Genomic DNA, 14101 nt, shown 5'->3' with positions numbered 1-14101 from the left:
CACATTTTATGATGCAGGAAGTCTGATACCTATTCTTGAATACTTCAGCAGTTACAGTAGCAGCATGTTCTGACGTTGTTAAAATATAAACTGCTCGACCTCATTCTTCCATAAAACTTTGAACAAACTTTGAACTGGCTGTGCTGGTACATTTTTGATCCAACTTCACACTTTGCCTCGATGCATTTTTTGTCAGTGCGGTAGTGGATTTGTCTTATCTTTCCTGTATTACCCACTGTCTGAACAAACTGGGTCAGACTGCCGGTGAGCAGGGAGATTCAGCTATGATTCATTCAACCTATCAGCATAGAAAGTAGGCAAAAGATTTCTTCAGTTTTTATATAGAGGGATAACTAATAAAAATAAATAAATTAGAGTCATAGGCTGTGTAATGACTTCAGTCAGGCCATTGAGGTTGGCCTATTGGAGTATGAACTTCTAGATTAAGGATTCAATTGTCCCGTGGGCTACATTCACAGCTGGGTGACCCTGGAGGGAGAGTATGCGGTGTCTGAGGGCACTATGGAGGCCTTCCTGCCCACTGGGCACCGCAAGGGCTAGGGTGTATTATAAACCCTTTCAATCACATTTTAGTTTAAAGTTTTAAATTTCCTTTCCACTTTGTCTTTTGTTTCGGGCGGTTCGCTTCTTTTTTGGGAGCTGTCCCTTTTAATTTGTCCCTCAATTAATTTAGTTTATGATGTGGAGTTGCCAATGTTGGACTGGGGTAAGCACAGTAAGTAGTCTCACAACACCAGGTTAAAGTCCACAGGTTTATTTGGTAGCACAAGCTTTCGGAGTGCTGCTCCTTTATCAGGTAGACTCACCTGATGAAGGAGCAATTCTCCGAAAGCTCGTGCTACCAAATAGACCTGTTGGACTTTAACGTGGTGTTGTGAGACTACTTACTGTAATTTAGTTTAGTTTACTTGTTTTTGCCAAAAAGACTGGATCCAATTGATGGGCCAATCAGCGAGTCTTTGCCTTGTACTTAACTGGGAGTGTCAGTTCCTCTGACACCCCTCCAGAGGTAGACTGCTAACTATTAGCACTCTGTGTACTGCAGTTAGAGTTTGTAAATAAAGGGATTTTGGTGAAGGGACTTCTCCCTCCAAAGACTTATGTGTCATCACACCAACATTCTTCTCAGTCTTCCTTGCTGCACTGCTCCATCTCACCCTCAACATTGGTACCAATGACATAGGTAGAAAGAGAGGTGAGGCCCTGAAAGAAGATTTTAGGAAGCTAGGTAAAAGTAGGTCCTCAGAGTTAGTAATCTCTGGATTAATCCCAGTGCCATGCACTAGTGAGCATAGAAATTGGCAGTTAGAGTTGACGAATGTGTTCTGAAGAATTTGGAGAGATGGTGCAAGATGCAAGGTTTCAGATCTCTGAAGCACTGGGACCAGTTCTGGGTCCTGTACAAACTGAACAGTTTGCATCTTAAAAGGACTGGGACCAATATCCTTGGTTTTGAGGTTTTTCCCATGCTGTTGGGAAGGGTTTAAACTAGTTGGCAGGGGGATGGGATCCCTAAGGGTCCTATGGGACAAAATCAGAAATGGAAATGGAAGGCAGAAAATTAGTGACCGAGTATGGAAAACAGAGGAAAAAGAATAGGAAAAAAAATGAGTTTGGCAGTGCTCAAGGGTATATACTTCAAGATATTCAAAAGACAATAAAACCATAAGATACAGGAGCAGGATTAGGCCATCCAACCCATCGCATATGCTCCAACATTCGATCATGGCTGATATGCTTCTCAATCCCATTCTCCCACCTTTTCCCCATAATCTTTGATCCCCTTACTAATCAAGAACCTTTCTTAAATACACTCAATGACTAAATCCTAAATGAATATTTCTCATCAGTATTTACTGTTGAGAAAAACATGAATATTAGGGGACTTGGGGAAATAAATAGTGATGTCTTGAAGAGTGTACATATAACAGAGAAGGAGGTGCTGGAAGTCTTAAAGTGCATCAAGGTAGATAAATCCCCGGGACTTGATGAAGTGTATCCCAGGACGTTGTGGGAGGCTAGGGGGGAAAATCCGGGTCCCCTAGCAGAATCATTGATAGTCACAGGTGAGGTGCCTGAAGATTGGAGGGTGGCAAATGTTGTGCCTTTGTTTAAAAAGGGCTGCAGGGAAAAGCCTGGGAACTACAGGCCGGAGAGCCTCACATCTGTAGTGGGTAAGTTGTTGGAAGGTATTTTGAGAGACAGAATCTACAGGCATTTAGAGATGCAAGGACTGATTAGGGACAGTCAGCATGGCTGGCTGAAAAATCATGTCTCACAAATTTGATTGAGTTTTTTGAAGGGGTAACCAAGAAGGTAGATGAGGGCAGTGCAATTGATGTTGTCTACATAGACTTTAGCAAGGCCTTTGACAAGGTACCGCATGGTAGGTTGTTGCATAAGGCTAAATCTCACGGGATCCAGGGTGAGGTAACTAAATGGATACAAAATTGGCTTGATGACAGAAGCCAGAGGGTGGTTGTAGAGGGTTGTTTTTCAAACTGGAGGCCTGTGACCAGCGGTGTGCCTCAGGGATCAATGCTGGGTCCACTGTTATTTGTCATTTATATTAATGATTTGGATGAAAATATAGGAGGCATGGTTAGTAAGTTTACAGATGACACCAAGATTGGTGGCATAGTGGACAGTGGAAGAAAGTTATCTAGGATTGCAACGGGATCTTGATCAATTGGGCCAGTGGGCTGACGAATGGAAGGTGGAGTTTAATTTAGATAAATGCGAGGCGATGCATTTTGATAGATTGAACCAGGACAGGACTTACTCGGTTAATGGTCGGGCGTTGGGGAGAATTATAGAACAAAGAGATCTAGGGGTACATGTTCATAGCTCCTTGAAAGTGGAGTCACAGGTGGACAGAGAGATGAAGGAAGCATTTGGCATGCTTGGTTTCATTGGTCAGGACATTGAATACAGGAATTGGGACGTCTTGTTGAAGTTGTACAAGACTTTGGTAAGGCCACACTTGGAATACTGTGTACAGTTCTGGTCACCCTATTGTAGAAAGGACATTATTAAATTATAAAGAGTGCAGAAAAGATTTACTAGCATGCTACCGGGACTTGATGGTTTGAGTTATAAGGAGAGGCTGGATTGACTGGGACTTTTTTCCCTGGATGGTAGGAGATTTAGGGGTGATCTTATAGAGGTCTATAAAATAATGAGGGGCATTGATCAGCTAGATAGTCAATATCTTTTCCCAAAGGTAGGAACAAAGAACAAAGAACAATACAGCACAGGAACAGGCCCTTCGACCCTCCAAGCCCGTGCCGCTCCCTGGTCCAAACTAGACCATTCTTTTGTATCCCTCCATTCCCACTCCATTCATGTGGCTATCTAGATAAGTCTTAAATGTTTCCAGTGTGTCCGCCTCCACCACCTTGCCCGGCAGCAGATTCCAGGCCCCCACCACCCTCTGCGTAAAATACGTCCTTCTGATATCCGTGCTAAACCTCCTCCCCTCACCTTGAACCTATGACCCCTCGTGAACATCACCACCGACCTGGGAAAAAGCTTCCCACCGTCCACCCTATCTATGTCTTTCATAATTTTATACACCTCTATTAGGTCACCCCTCATCCTCTGTCTTTCCAGTGAGAACAACGCCAGTTTACCCAATCTCTCCTCATAACTAAGCCCCTCCATACCAGGCAACATCCTGGTAAACCTCCTCTGTACTCTCTCTAAAGGGGAGTCTAAAACTAGATGGCACAGGTTGAAGGTGAGAGCGGAGAGATACAAAAGGGTCAGAGGGGGCAATGTTTTCACACAGAAGGTGGTGAGTGTCTGGAACAACCTGCCAGACGTAGTAGTAGAGGTGGGTCCAATTTTGTCTTTTAAAAAGCATTTAGACAGTTACTTGAGTAAGATGGGTATAGAGGGATATGGGCCAAATGCAGACAATTGGGACTAGTTTAGGGATTTTAAAAAAGAGGGTGGCATGGACAAGTTGGGCTGAAGGGCATGTTTCCATGCTGTAAACCTCTATGACTATGACTGAGCCTCCATGGCCTTCTGTGGCAATGAATCCCACAGATTCACCACACTCTGGCTGAAGAAAATGAGGTTCTTTTCAGTCCAAAGATGTGCGGGTTAGGTAGATTAGCCAAGCTAAATTGACCCTTAGTATCAGGGGTGATTAGGAGGGTAAATACGTAGGGTGACGGGGATACGGCCTGGGTGGGATTGTTGTTGGTGCGGGCTCGATGGGCCAAATGGCTTCCTTCTGCACTGTAGGGATTCTATGATTGTAGAAAACAAGACTAAGAAGAAATCTAATGGAATTGTTCAAAATTATGATATGCTTTGACGTAATAAAGAGTTTTAAAAAAGGCTCTTTTTGCTGGATGGTGACTCAGCAACCAGAGGACATGAATTGAAATGACCATAAAAAAAGGAAAATTATTTCGGATAACTTTTTATACATAACGCTACTGTGATATGCCCTAACTGAAGCATGGAAGCTGCATCCACAAAGGCTTTTAAAAGAGAATGAATGAACAAATGAATATTTGGGGCGGCACGGTGGCACAGTGGTTAGCACTGCTACCTCACAGCACCAGGGATCCGGGTTCAATTCCCAGCTTGGGTCACTGTCTGTGTGGAGTTTGCACCTTCTCCCTGTGTCTGTGTGGATTTCCTCCAGGTGCTCCAGTTTCCTCCCACAGTCCTAAAGATGTGCGGGTTAGGTTGATTAGCCATGCTAAATTAACCTTGGTGTCAGGGGGATTAGCAGGGTAAATATGTGAGGTTATGGGAATAGGGCCAGGATCGGTGCAGACCCGATGGGCCGAATGGCCTCTTTCTGCACTCTAGCATTCTATGATTTGAAAAATGAATATGTAAATACATTTGGGAAAAGGCAAGAAGAATGAGCCTTTAAGTGGATAGCTTGTTCTGAGAATGGCCTCCCTCCGTACTATAAATTTCTATGATTGTTAACTTGTTAATCTTCCTCCTCTTCCATTCACAAGAAGTGAATCTACTGATCATACCACTGGAAGGAATAGAAAATGGCGTCTGAGAGTTTTACTTGTGGTAGTTTTTATCTGCTAGATAAAAATAGCAAGTCGCAGAGTGTTTGGGTATCTGGTATTGATCACGACGATGAGAAATAAATCAGGACTTGATCATTCATAGCTATCTGTGGGACATGACTGGTGCCAAATTGTTATAGCATTTGACAACATAACAATTCACCATATTTCAAAGGAATTTATTGACCGAATTTCAGTGAGATGTTACAGTGTGATACATATTATTTAGCACGATCCATATACACCAATGGAACCTGCTGTTATTGCTACTGGCTCATAAATATTTTCATCCTTTGTGTTTTCAGTAAAGAACCATACGCACAGAGGGTAAAGCGATGGGGATTTTGCATCGATGAAGTTTTGAGAGATCCTGTAGGGAGGGAACAGTTTCTTAAGTTTGTGGAGTCTGAGTTCAGCTCTGAAAACCTACGGTATGTACTGGAAATTTCCAAGTGACAGAATTCTTCCGACGCACAGGTTAGGAAACGGACATTAAAACCGTCCCTCAAGTTTCCACTTCACATTCCAGTCACGTGTTGACAATTGGCCAAATATACATTGAAATGCTGGTCTTAAAACATGTACATTACCCAAAGTTCAAGTTAGAACTTAACTGAGCTGGATCATTTTTAATGTTAATACTGAACAATGTTTCTGTATCACTGACCTTTTACCCAATTTACAGTTGGCCGGTTAGCTCAGATGGTTAAAGTGTGGTGCTGATAAAGCCAAGGTTGTGGATTCAGTTCCCGTACTAGCCAAATGTGATTACCTGTGCTTATAGATTTGATTTAATTTATTGTTGTCACATATGTTAACATAGTGAAAAGTATTGTTTCTTGCGCACTATACAGACAAAACATACCGTTCATAGAGAAGGAAACGAGAGAGTGCAGAATGTGATGTTACAGTCATAGCTAGGGTGTAGAGAAAGATCAACTTAATGCAAGGTAAATCCATTCAAAAGTCTGACAGCAGCAGGGAAGAAGCTGTTCTTGAGTCGGTTGACACATGACCTCAGACTTTTGTATCTTTTTCCCGAAGGAAGAAGGTGGAAGAGAGAATGTCTGGGGTGCGTGCAGTCCTTAATTATGCTGGCTGCTTTGCTGAGGCAGCAGGAAGTGTAGACAGAGTCAATGGATGGGAGACTGGTAACATAGGGCAGCACGGTGGCACAGTGGTTAGCACTGCTGCCTCACAGCGCCGGGGATCTGGATTCAATTCCAACCTTGGGTGACTGTCTGAATGGAGTCTGCACATTCTCCCCGTGTCTGCGTGTGTTTCCTCTGGGTGCTCTGGTTTCCTCCCATGTCTAATGATGTGTGGGTTAGGTTAATTGGCCATGCTAAATTGTCCCTTAGTGTCAGGGGATTAGTCGAGTAAATACGTGGGGTTACGGTGAAAAGGTCTGGGTGAGGCTGTTATCGATGGGCTGAAGGGCCTCTTTCCACACCACAGGTGGGTTATCGAGAGTCTTATTGAGTTCCCTCTTGTTGATATCGATAGTTCTGGCATTTTCAAAGGGGTAATCTCCTGATTTTACAATCCCAGTCTTGCTGGCCAGTATTGCACAACAGTAAAAGCAAAGTTGTTATATGTGAGATGGGACTCACGGTGAGGTGAGAAAATAAAATGGTGAGTTAGTAGTAGATAAATTTAAAATGACTGCCAAGTTCAATAGTCACCTGGCTTCCATGTTTGCAAAAGAGAAAGGTATTGGGAATATGGCAAATTCACAATTGGTTGAGAACATGTTGAGATTCATATTAAATACGACAAGAGATTAGTGAAGTCAAACAAGCTAAAACAAAACAGTGCTGTAACCTGGCAAGATATATCCAAGGGTCCTGAGGGAAATTAGGAAAAGTAGCAGAGGCACCAGGAATTATGAGTTTTAATTAAGAGTGTGGATGTGAGCATGGAGGGCGATAGAGAGTGGCAGCTGAGTCCCAACTAACCCTGTGTAATGACGGTCAGTTAATTTAATAATTTTGCGGGGAAAATGTTGTTAATTGGTCTTGAAGATGAGATCACTAAATATCCAGATCGAATTGAAAATAATAATAAGCAGCCAAAACAAATTTCAGACAGGAAGGTTGTGCGAGACAGTCATGATTGTCAGCACAGTGGTTAGCACTGCTGCCTCACAGCGCCAGGGACCCAGGTTCAATTCCAGCTTCGGGTCACATTCTGTGTGGAATTTGCACATTCTCCCCGTGTCTGCGTGGTTTTCGTCCGGGTGCTCCGGTTTCCTCCCACAGTTCAAAGATGTGCGGGTTAGGTTGATTGGCCATGTTAAACTGAACCTAGTGTCAGAGGATTAGCAGGGTATGTAAGTGGGGTTACGGGAATAGGGACTGGGTGGGATTGTGGTTGGTGCAGACTCAATGGGCTGAATGGCCTCCTTCTGCACTGTAGGGATTCTATGGATTCTATGTTGTGTGTGCATGTATCAGATACGATGGATGGGGCAACTATCATAGGAGGGGTGTATTTGGATTTTCAGGTAATACTATACCGGACAAGATTAAGAAATGTGGAATTAAGGAGAGAGAAATTAATTAGATAAAAATCTGCTTCAAACTTTGGGAAGAAACTTGGATTTTCCACCCCCTCCCCCCTATTTTCCAGGGGTGAAGGCAGCCAGCCATTGGCTTGTGGTGGGATTTTCCAGTCTTGCCGATATCTACAGAGTCCTGTATGCCCCACACCCTCTGCCACCATGGTTTGATTTGATTTGATTTTGTTCGATTTATTATTGCCACATGTATGGGGATACTGTGAAAAGCATTGTTTCTTGCGTGCCATACAGACAAAGCATACCATTCATAGAGAAGGAAAGGAGAGGGTGCAGAATGTAGCGTTACATTCTAGGGTGGAGAGAAAGATCAACTTAATATAAGGTCGGTCCATTCAAAAGTCTGATGGCAGCAGGGAAGAAGCTGTTCTGGAGTCGGTTGGTACGTGATCTCAGACTTTTGTATCCTTTTCCCGATGGAAGAAGGTGGAAGAGAGAATGTCCAGGGTGTGTGGGTCCTTGATTATGCTGGCTGCTTTTCCGAGACAGTGGGAAGTACAGACAGTGTCAAAAGATGGGAGGCTGGTTTGAGTGATGGACTGGGCTTCGTTCATGACCCTTTGTAGTTCCTTGTGGTCATAGTCATAGAATCATAGAGGTTTACAGCATGGAAACAGGCCCTTCGGCCCAACTTGTCCATGCCGCCCTTATTTTTTAAAACCCCTAAGCTAATCCCAATTGCCCGCATTTGGCCCATATCCCTCTATACCCATCGTACCCATGTAACTATCTAAATGCCTGTACTACTACCTCTGGCAGCTTGTTCCAGACATTCACCATCCTGTGTGTCAAACAATTGCTCCTCTGGACACTTTTGTATCTCTCCCCTCTCACCTTAAACCTATGCCCTCTAGTTTTAGACTCCCCTACCTTTGGGAAAAGATATTGACTATCTACCTTGTCTATGCCCTCACTATTTTATAGACCTCTATAAGGTCACCCCTCAGCCTCCTACGCTCCAGAGGAAAAAGTCCCAGTCTATTCAGCCTCTCCTTATAACTCAATTCATCAAGTCCCAGTAGCATTCTAGTAAATCTTTTCTGCACTCTTTCTAGTTTAATAATATCCTTTCTCTAATAGGGTAACCAGAATTGCACACAGTATTCCAAGTGTGGCCTTACCAATGTGTTGTACAACTTTAACAAGACGTCACAACTCCTGTATTCAATGTTCTGACCGATGAAACCAAGCATGCCGAATGCCTTCTTCACCACTCTGTCCACCTGTGACTCCACTTTCAAGGAGCTATGAACATGTATCCCTAGATCTCTTTGTTCTATAATTCTCCCCAATGCCCTACAATTAACTGAGTAAATCCTGTCCTGGTTCAATCTACCAAAATGCATCACCTCGCATTTGTCTAAATTAAACTCCATCTGCCATTCATCTGGCCCAATTGATCAAGATCCCGTTGCAATTGGAGATAACTTTCTTCACTGTCCACTATGCCACCAATCTTGGTGTCATCTGCAAACTTACTAACCATGCCCCCTATATTCTCATCAAGTCATTAATATAAATGACAAATAACAGTGGACCCAGCACTGATCCCTGAGGCACACCGCTGGTCACAGGCCTCCAGTTTGAAAAACAACTCTCTACAACCACCTCTGTCAAGAAGCCAACTTTGTACCCATTTAGATACCTCACCCTGGATCCCGTGAGATTTAACTTTATGCAACAACCTACCATGCGGTACCTTGTCAAAGGCCTTGCTAAAGTCCATGTAGACAACATCAACTCCACTGCCCTCATCTACCTTCTTGGTTACCCCTTCAAAAACTCAATTAAATCTGAGACATGATTTTCCACTCACAAAGCCATGCTGACTATCCCTAATCAGTCCTTGCGTCTCTAAATGCCTGTAGATCCTGTCTCTCAAAATACATTCCAACAATTTACCCACCACAAATGTGAGGCTCACTGGCCTGTAGTTCCCAGGCTTTTCCCTGCAGCCCTTTTTAAACAAAGGCACAACATTTGCCACCCTCCAATCTTCAGGCACCTCACCCGTGACTATCGATGATTCAAATATCTCGGCTAGGGGACCCGCAATTTCCTCCCCAGCCTCCCACAACGTCCTGGGATATACCTCATCAGGTCCCGCAGATGCGCTTTAAGACTTCCAGCACCTCCTTCTCTGTAATATGTACACTCCTCAAGACATCACTATTTATTTCCCCAAGTTCCCTAACATCCATGCTTTTCTCAACAGTAAATACTGATGAGAAATATTCATTTAGGATCTCACCCATCTCTTGTGGATCTGCACATAGATGACCTTGTTGATCCTTAAGAGGCCCTACTCTCTCCCTTGTTACTCTTTTGCCCTTTATGTATTTGTAGAAGCTCTTTGGATTCTCCTTTGCCTTATCTGCCAAAACAATTGCATGTCCCCTTTTTGCCCTCCTGATTTCTCTCTTAACTACTCCTACACCCTCTATACTCTTCACGAGATTCACTTGATCCCAGCTGCCTATGCACGTCATGTGCCTCTTTCTTCTTCTTGACCGGGGCCTCAATATCCCGAGTTATCCAGGGTTCCTGACTTCTGCCAGCCTTGCCCTTCACTCTAAGAGGAATGTGATTACCCTGAACCCTGGTTTAACACACTTTTGAAAGCATGCCACTTACCAGACGTCCCTTTGCCTTCCCACAGACTCCCCCAATTAACTTTTGAAAGTTCCTGCCTGATACCATCAAAATTGGCCTTGCCCCAATTTAGAATTTTAACTTTTGGGACAGACCTATCATTCTCCATAGCTATCCTAAAACTAATAGAATTATGGTCACTGGTCCCAAAGTGATCCCTCACTAACACTTCTGTCACCTGCCCTTCCTTATTTCCCAAGAGGAGGTCAAGTTTTGCCCCCTCCCTAGTCGGGCCATCCACATACTGAATGAGAAATTCCTCCTGAATACACAACAAATTTCTCTCCATCCAACCCGCTCATACTATGGCTGTCCCAGTCAATGTTGGGAAAATTAAAATCTCTGACTATTACCACCCTATTTTTCTTGGAGCTATCTGTAATCTCCTTATATATTTGCTCCTCAATTTCCCGCTGACTATTTGGGGACCGATAGTACAACCCTATCAAAGTGATTTCCCCCTTCTTATTTTTCAGTTCTACCCATATAGATTCAGTGGCCGAACCCTCGGATATATCCCCTCTCAGTACGGCTGTGATGCTTTCCCTAATCAAAAGTGCAACTCCCCCTCCTCTCTTACCTCCTGTTCTATCTTTCCTATAGCATCTGTACCCTGGAACATTAAACTGCCAGTCCTGTCCCTCCCTTAGCCATGTTTCAGTAATTGCTATAATATCCCAGTCTCACGGACCCATCAATGCCCTGATTTCGTCTGCCTTGCCCATCAGGCCTCTTGCATTGAAATAAATGCAGTTTAATCTGGACTTCCCTTGTTCTGTCTTGCTTCTGTCTGATCTGTGTGGTACTATGATTACTGACACTGCCTTTACTAATTAATGTGCTCTCTTTAACTTCCGTGCTGTCCTCAAACTTCTCTTCTGTCTCCCTACTGCTTTGGATCCCACCCCCCTGCCAAACTAGTTTAAATCCTCCCGAGTGGCTCTAGCAAATCTCCCCGCCAGGATGTTAGTCCCCCTCCAGTTCAAATGTAACCCATCCCTCTTGAATAGATCAGCCCTTCCCAGAAAAGATCCCAATGATCCAAAAATCTAAATCCCTGCCCCCTGCACCTGTTCTCATGCCAGGCATTCATCTGCCTAATCCTCCTATTCCTACTCTCACTAGCATGTGACACCGGTAGTAGTCCTGAAATTACTACCTTCGAGGTCCTGCATGTTAGCCTTCTGCCTAACTCTCTATATTCACATTTCAGGACTTCATTCCTTTTCCTACATATGTCGTTGGTACTAATATGTACAATGACCTCTGGCTGTTCACCCTCCCCTTTAAGAATGTCCTGCAATCGCTCAGAGACCCTGGCACCAGGGAGGCAACACATCATCCTGGAGTCTCGGTTGCGGCCACAGAAACATCTGTCTGTGCCTCTAACTAGCGAGTCCCCTATTGCTACTGCTCACTTGCTCTTTGCCCGACCCTGTCCCACAGCAGAACCAGCTGTGGTGTCACAGGCCTGGCTGCTGCTGGTATCTCCCTCTGACAGGCTGTCCCCCTCAACAGCATCCAAAATGGTATACCTGTTTGAAAGGGGAAAAGAACAGGAGACTCCTGCACTACCTGCCTGCCTCTCCTGGCAGTCACCCATCTACCTGTCTGAACCTGTGGTGTGACAACCTCCCTGTAACTAGTGTCTATCACACTCTCTGCCTCCTGTATGTTCCGCGGTGCATCCACCTGCTGCTCCAACCGAACAATGCCGTCTGTGAGGAGCTGCAACTGGACGCACTTCCTGCAGACAAAGTTGTCAGGGAGACTAGATTGCTCCCTAATTGCCCACATCTGGCAGGAGGAGCATGCCACTGCCCTAGCTGCCATATTGCCCTTATACAGATAAAAGGATAAAAGAATTGCAACTCACCTCTCCCTTGCTTGTGGCCCTCCTGCCAACTTTTTTTTTGGTTAGAGGAGGAGGTAGGGAGGGAAACACTGAAGTAATGTTTGGGGTTTGACTACCCCTTCACAGCAGCTCCTCCACAAACTACCTTCTGGTCACAGTGACTGCACTTATGCAAATGTGACCTGCAACCGCCAATCACCTTTGCCAGTAAGATAGTTTTATACTCACAGTGACGCTCTGCTCCGCCCTCCGACCGCTCCCTGCAGACTCGGTCATGATGTGGAGATGCCGGCGTTGGACTGGGGTAAACACAGTATGAGTTTTAACAACACCAGGTTAAAGGCCAACAGGTTTATTTGGTCGCAAATACCATTAGCTTTCGGAGCACTGCTCCTTCGTCAGATGGAATGGAAATTTGCTCTCAAACAGTGCACAGAGACACAAAATCAAGTTACAGAATACTGATTAGAATGCGAATCTCTACAGCCAACCAGTTCTTAAAGATACAGACAATGTGAATGGAGGAGGGAGCATTAAGCACAGGTTAAAGAGATGTGTATTGTCTCCAGACAGGACAGCCAGCAAGTCCAGGGGGCAAGCTGTGGGGGTTACTGATAATGTGACATAAATCCAACATCCCGGTTTAGGTCGTCCTCATGTGTACGAAACTTGGCTATCAGTTTCTGCTCAGCGACTTTGCACTGTCGTGTGTCGTGAAGGCCGCCTTGGAGAACGCTTACCTGAAGATCAGAAGCCGAATGCCCGTGACCGCTGAAGTGCTCCCCCACAGGAAGAGAACAGTCTTGCCTGGTGATTGTCGAGCGGTGTTCATTCATCCGTTGTCGCAGCGTCTGCATGGTTTCCCCGATGTACAATGCCTCGGGACATCCTTTCCTGCAGCGTATCAGGTAGACAACGTTGGCCGAGTTGCAAGAGTAGGTACCGTGTACCTGGTAAATGGTGTTCTCACGTGAGATGATGGCATCCGTGTCAATGATCCGGCACGTCTTGCAGAGGTTGCTGTGGCAGGGTTGTGTGGTGTCGTGGTCACTGTTCTCCTGAAGGCTGGGTAGTTTGCTGCGGACAATGGTCCGTTTGAGGTTGTGTGGTTGTTTGAAGGCAAGAAGTGGGGGTGTGGGGATGGCCTTGGCGAGATGTTCGTCTTCATCAATGACATGCTGAAGGCTCCGGAGGAGATGCCGTAGCTTCTCCGCTCCGGGGAAGTACTGGACGACGAAGGATACTCTGTCCACCGTGTCCCGTGTTTGTCTTCTGAGGAGGTCGGTGCGGTTTTTCGCTGTGGTGCGTCGGTGTGCAGTGCTCCGAAAGCTAATGGTATTTGCTACCAAATAAACCTGTTGGACTTTAACCTGGTATTGTTAAAATTGTGACTCGGTCATGGACAGAGCAGGAGCCATACCAAGCTGTGATACAACCAGAAAGAATGATATCTATGGTGCATCTGTAGAAGTTGGTGAGAGTTGTCGTGGACATGCCGAATTTCCTTAGCCTCCTGAGAAAGTAGAGGCATTGTTGGGCTTTCTTATCTCTCGCGTCTGCATGGAGGGACCAGGACAGGTTGTTAGTGATCTGGGCACCTAAAAACTTGAAGCAATTGACCATTTCTACTTTGTCCCCATTGATATAGACAGGGACATGCCCTCCACTATGCTTCCACTATTTCCTTCATTTTGTTGACATTGAGGGAGAGATTATTGTCATCGCACCAGTTTACCAAATTCTCTATCTCTTTCCTGTACTGTGTCTCGTCAGATCCAACCCACAACGGTGGTGTCATCAGCAAACTTGAAAATCGAGTTGGAGGGCAATTTGGCCATCCAGTTAATGGTGTATAAGGAGTATAGTAAGGGGCTAAGGACACAGCCTTGTGGTGCACCGGTGTAGAGGATGATCGTGGAGGTGTTGTTGCCTATCCTTATT

General features: G+C 44.9%; 1 protein-coding gene across 1 annotated transcript in view; it reads left to right on the top strand.

Moving 5' to 3' along the window:
- The window catches only part of LOC144504901 (regulator of G-protein signaling 7), a 416072-nt gene that overhangs the window by 386836 nt on the left and 15135 nt on the right, over positions 1-14101 (top strand). The window contains exon 13 of the mRNA XM_078230649.1: positions 5381-5506. Coding sequence (XP_078086775.1) covers positions 5381-5506 — 126 coding nt within the window. The remainder of the gene's footprint in view (positions 1-5380; positions 5507-14101) is intronic.

This window comes from Mustelus asterias, chromosome 15, assembly GCF_964213995.1.
Source record: "Mustelus asterias chromosome 15, sMusAst1.hap1.1, whole genome shotgun sequence".
Classification (NCBI taxonomy): Eukaryota; Metazoa; Chordata; class Chondrichthyes; order Carcharhiniformes; family Triakidae; genus Mustelus; species Mustelus asterias.
The sequence above is the reverse complement of the archived record's forward strand: the minus strand, read 5'-3'. Positions and strand labels throughout refer to the sequence as shown.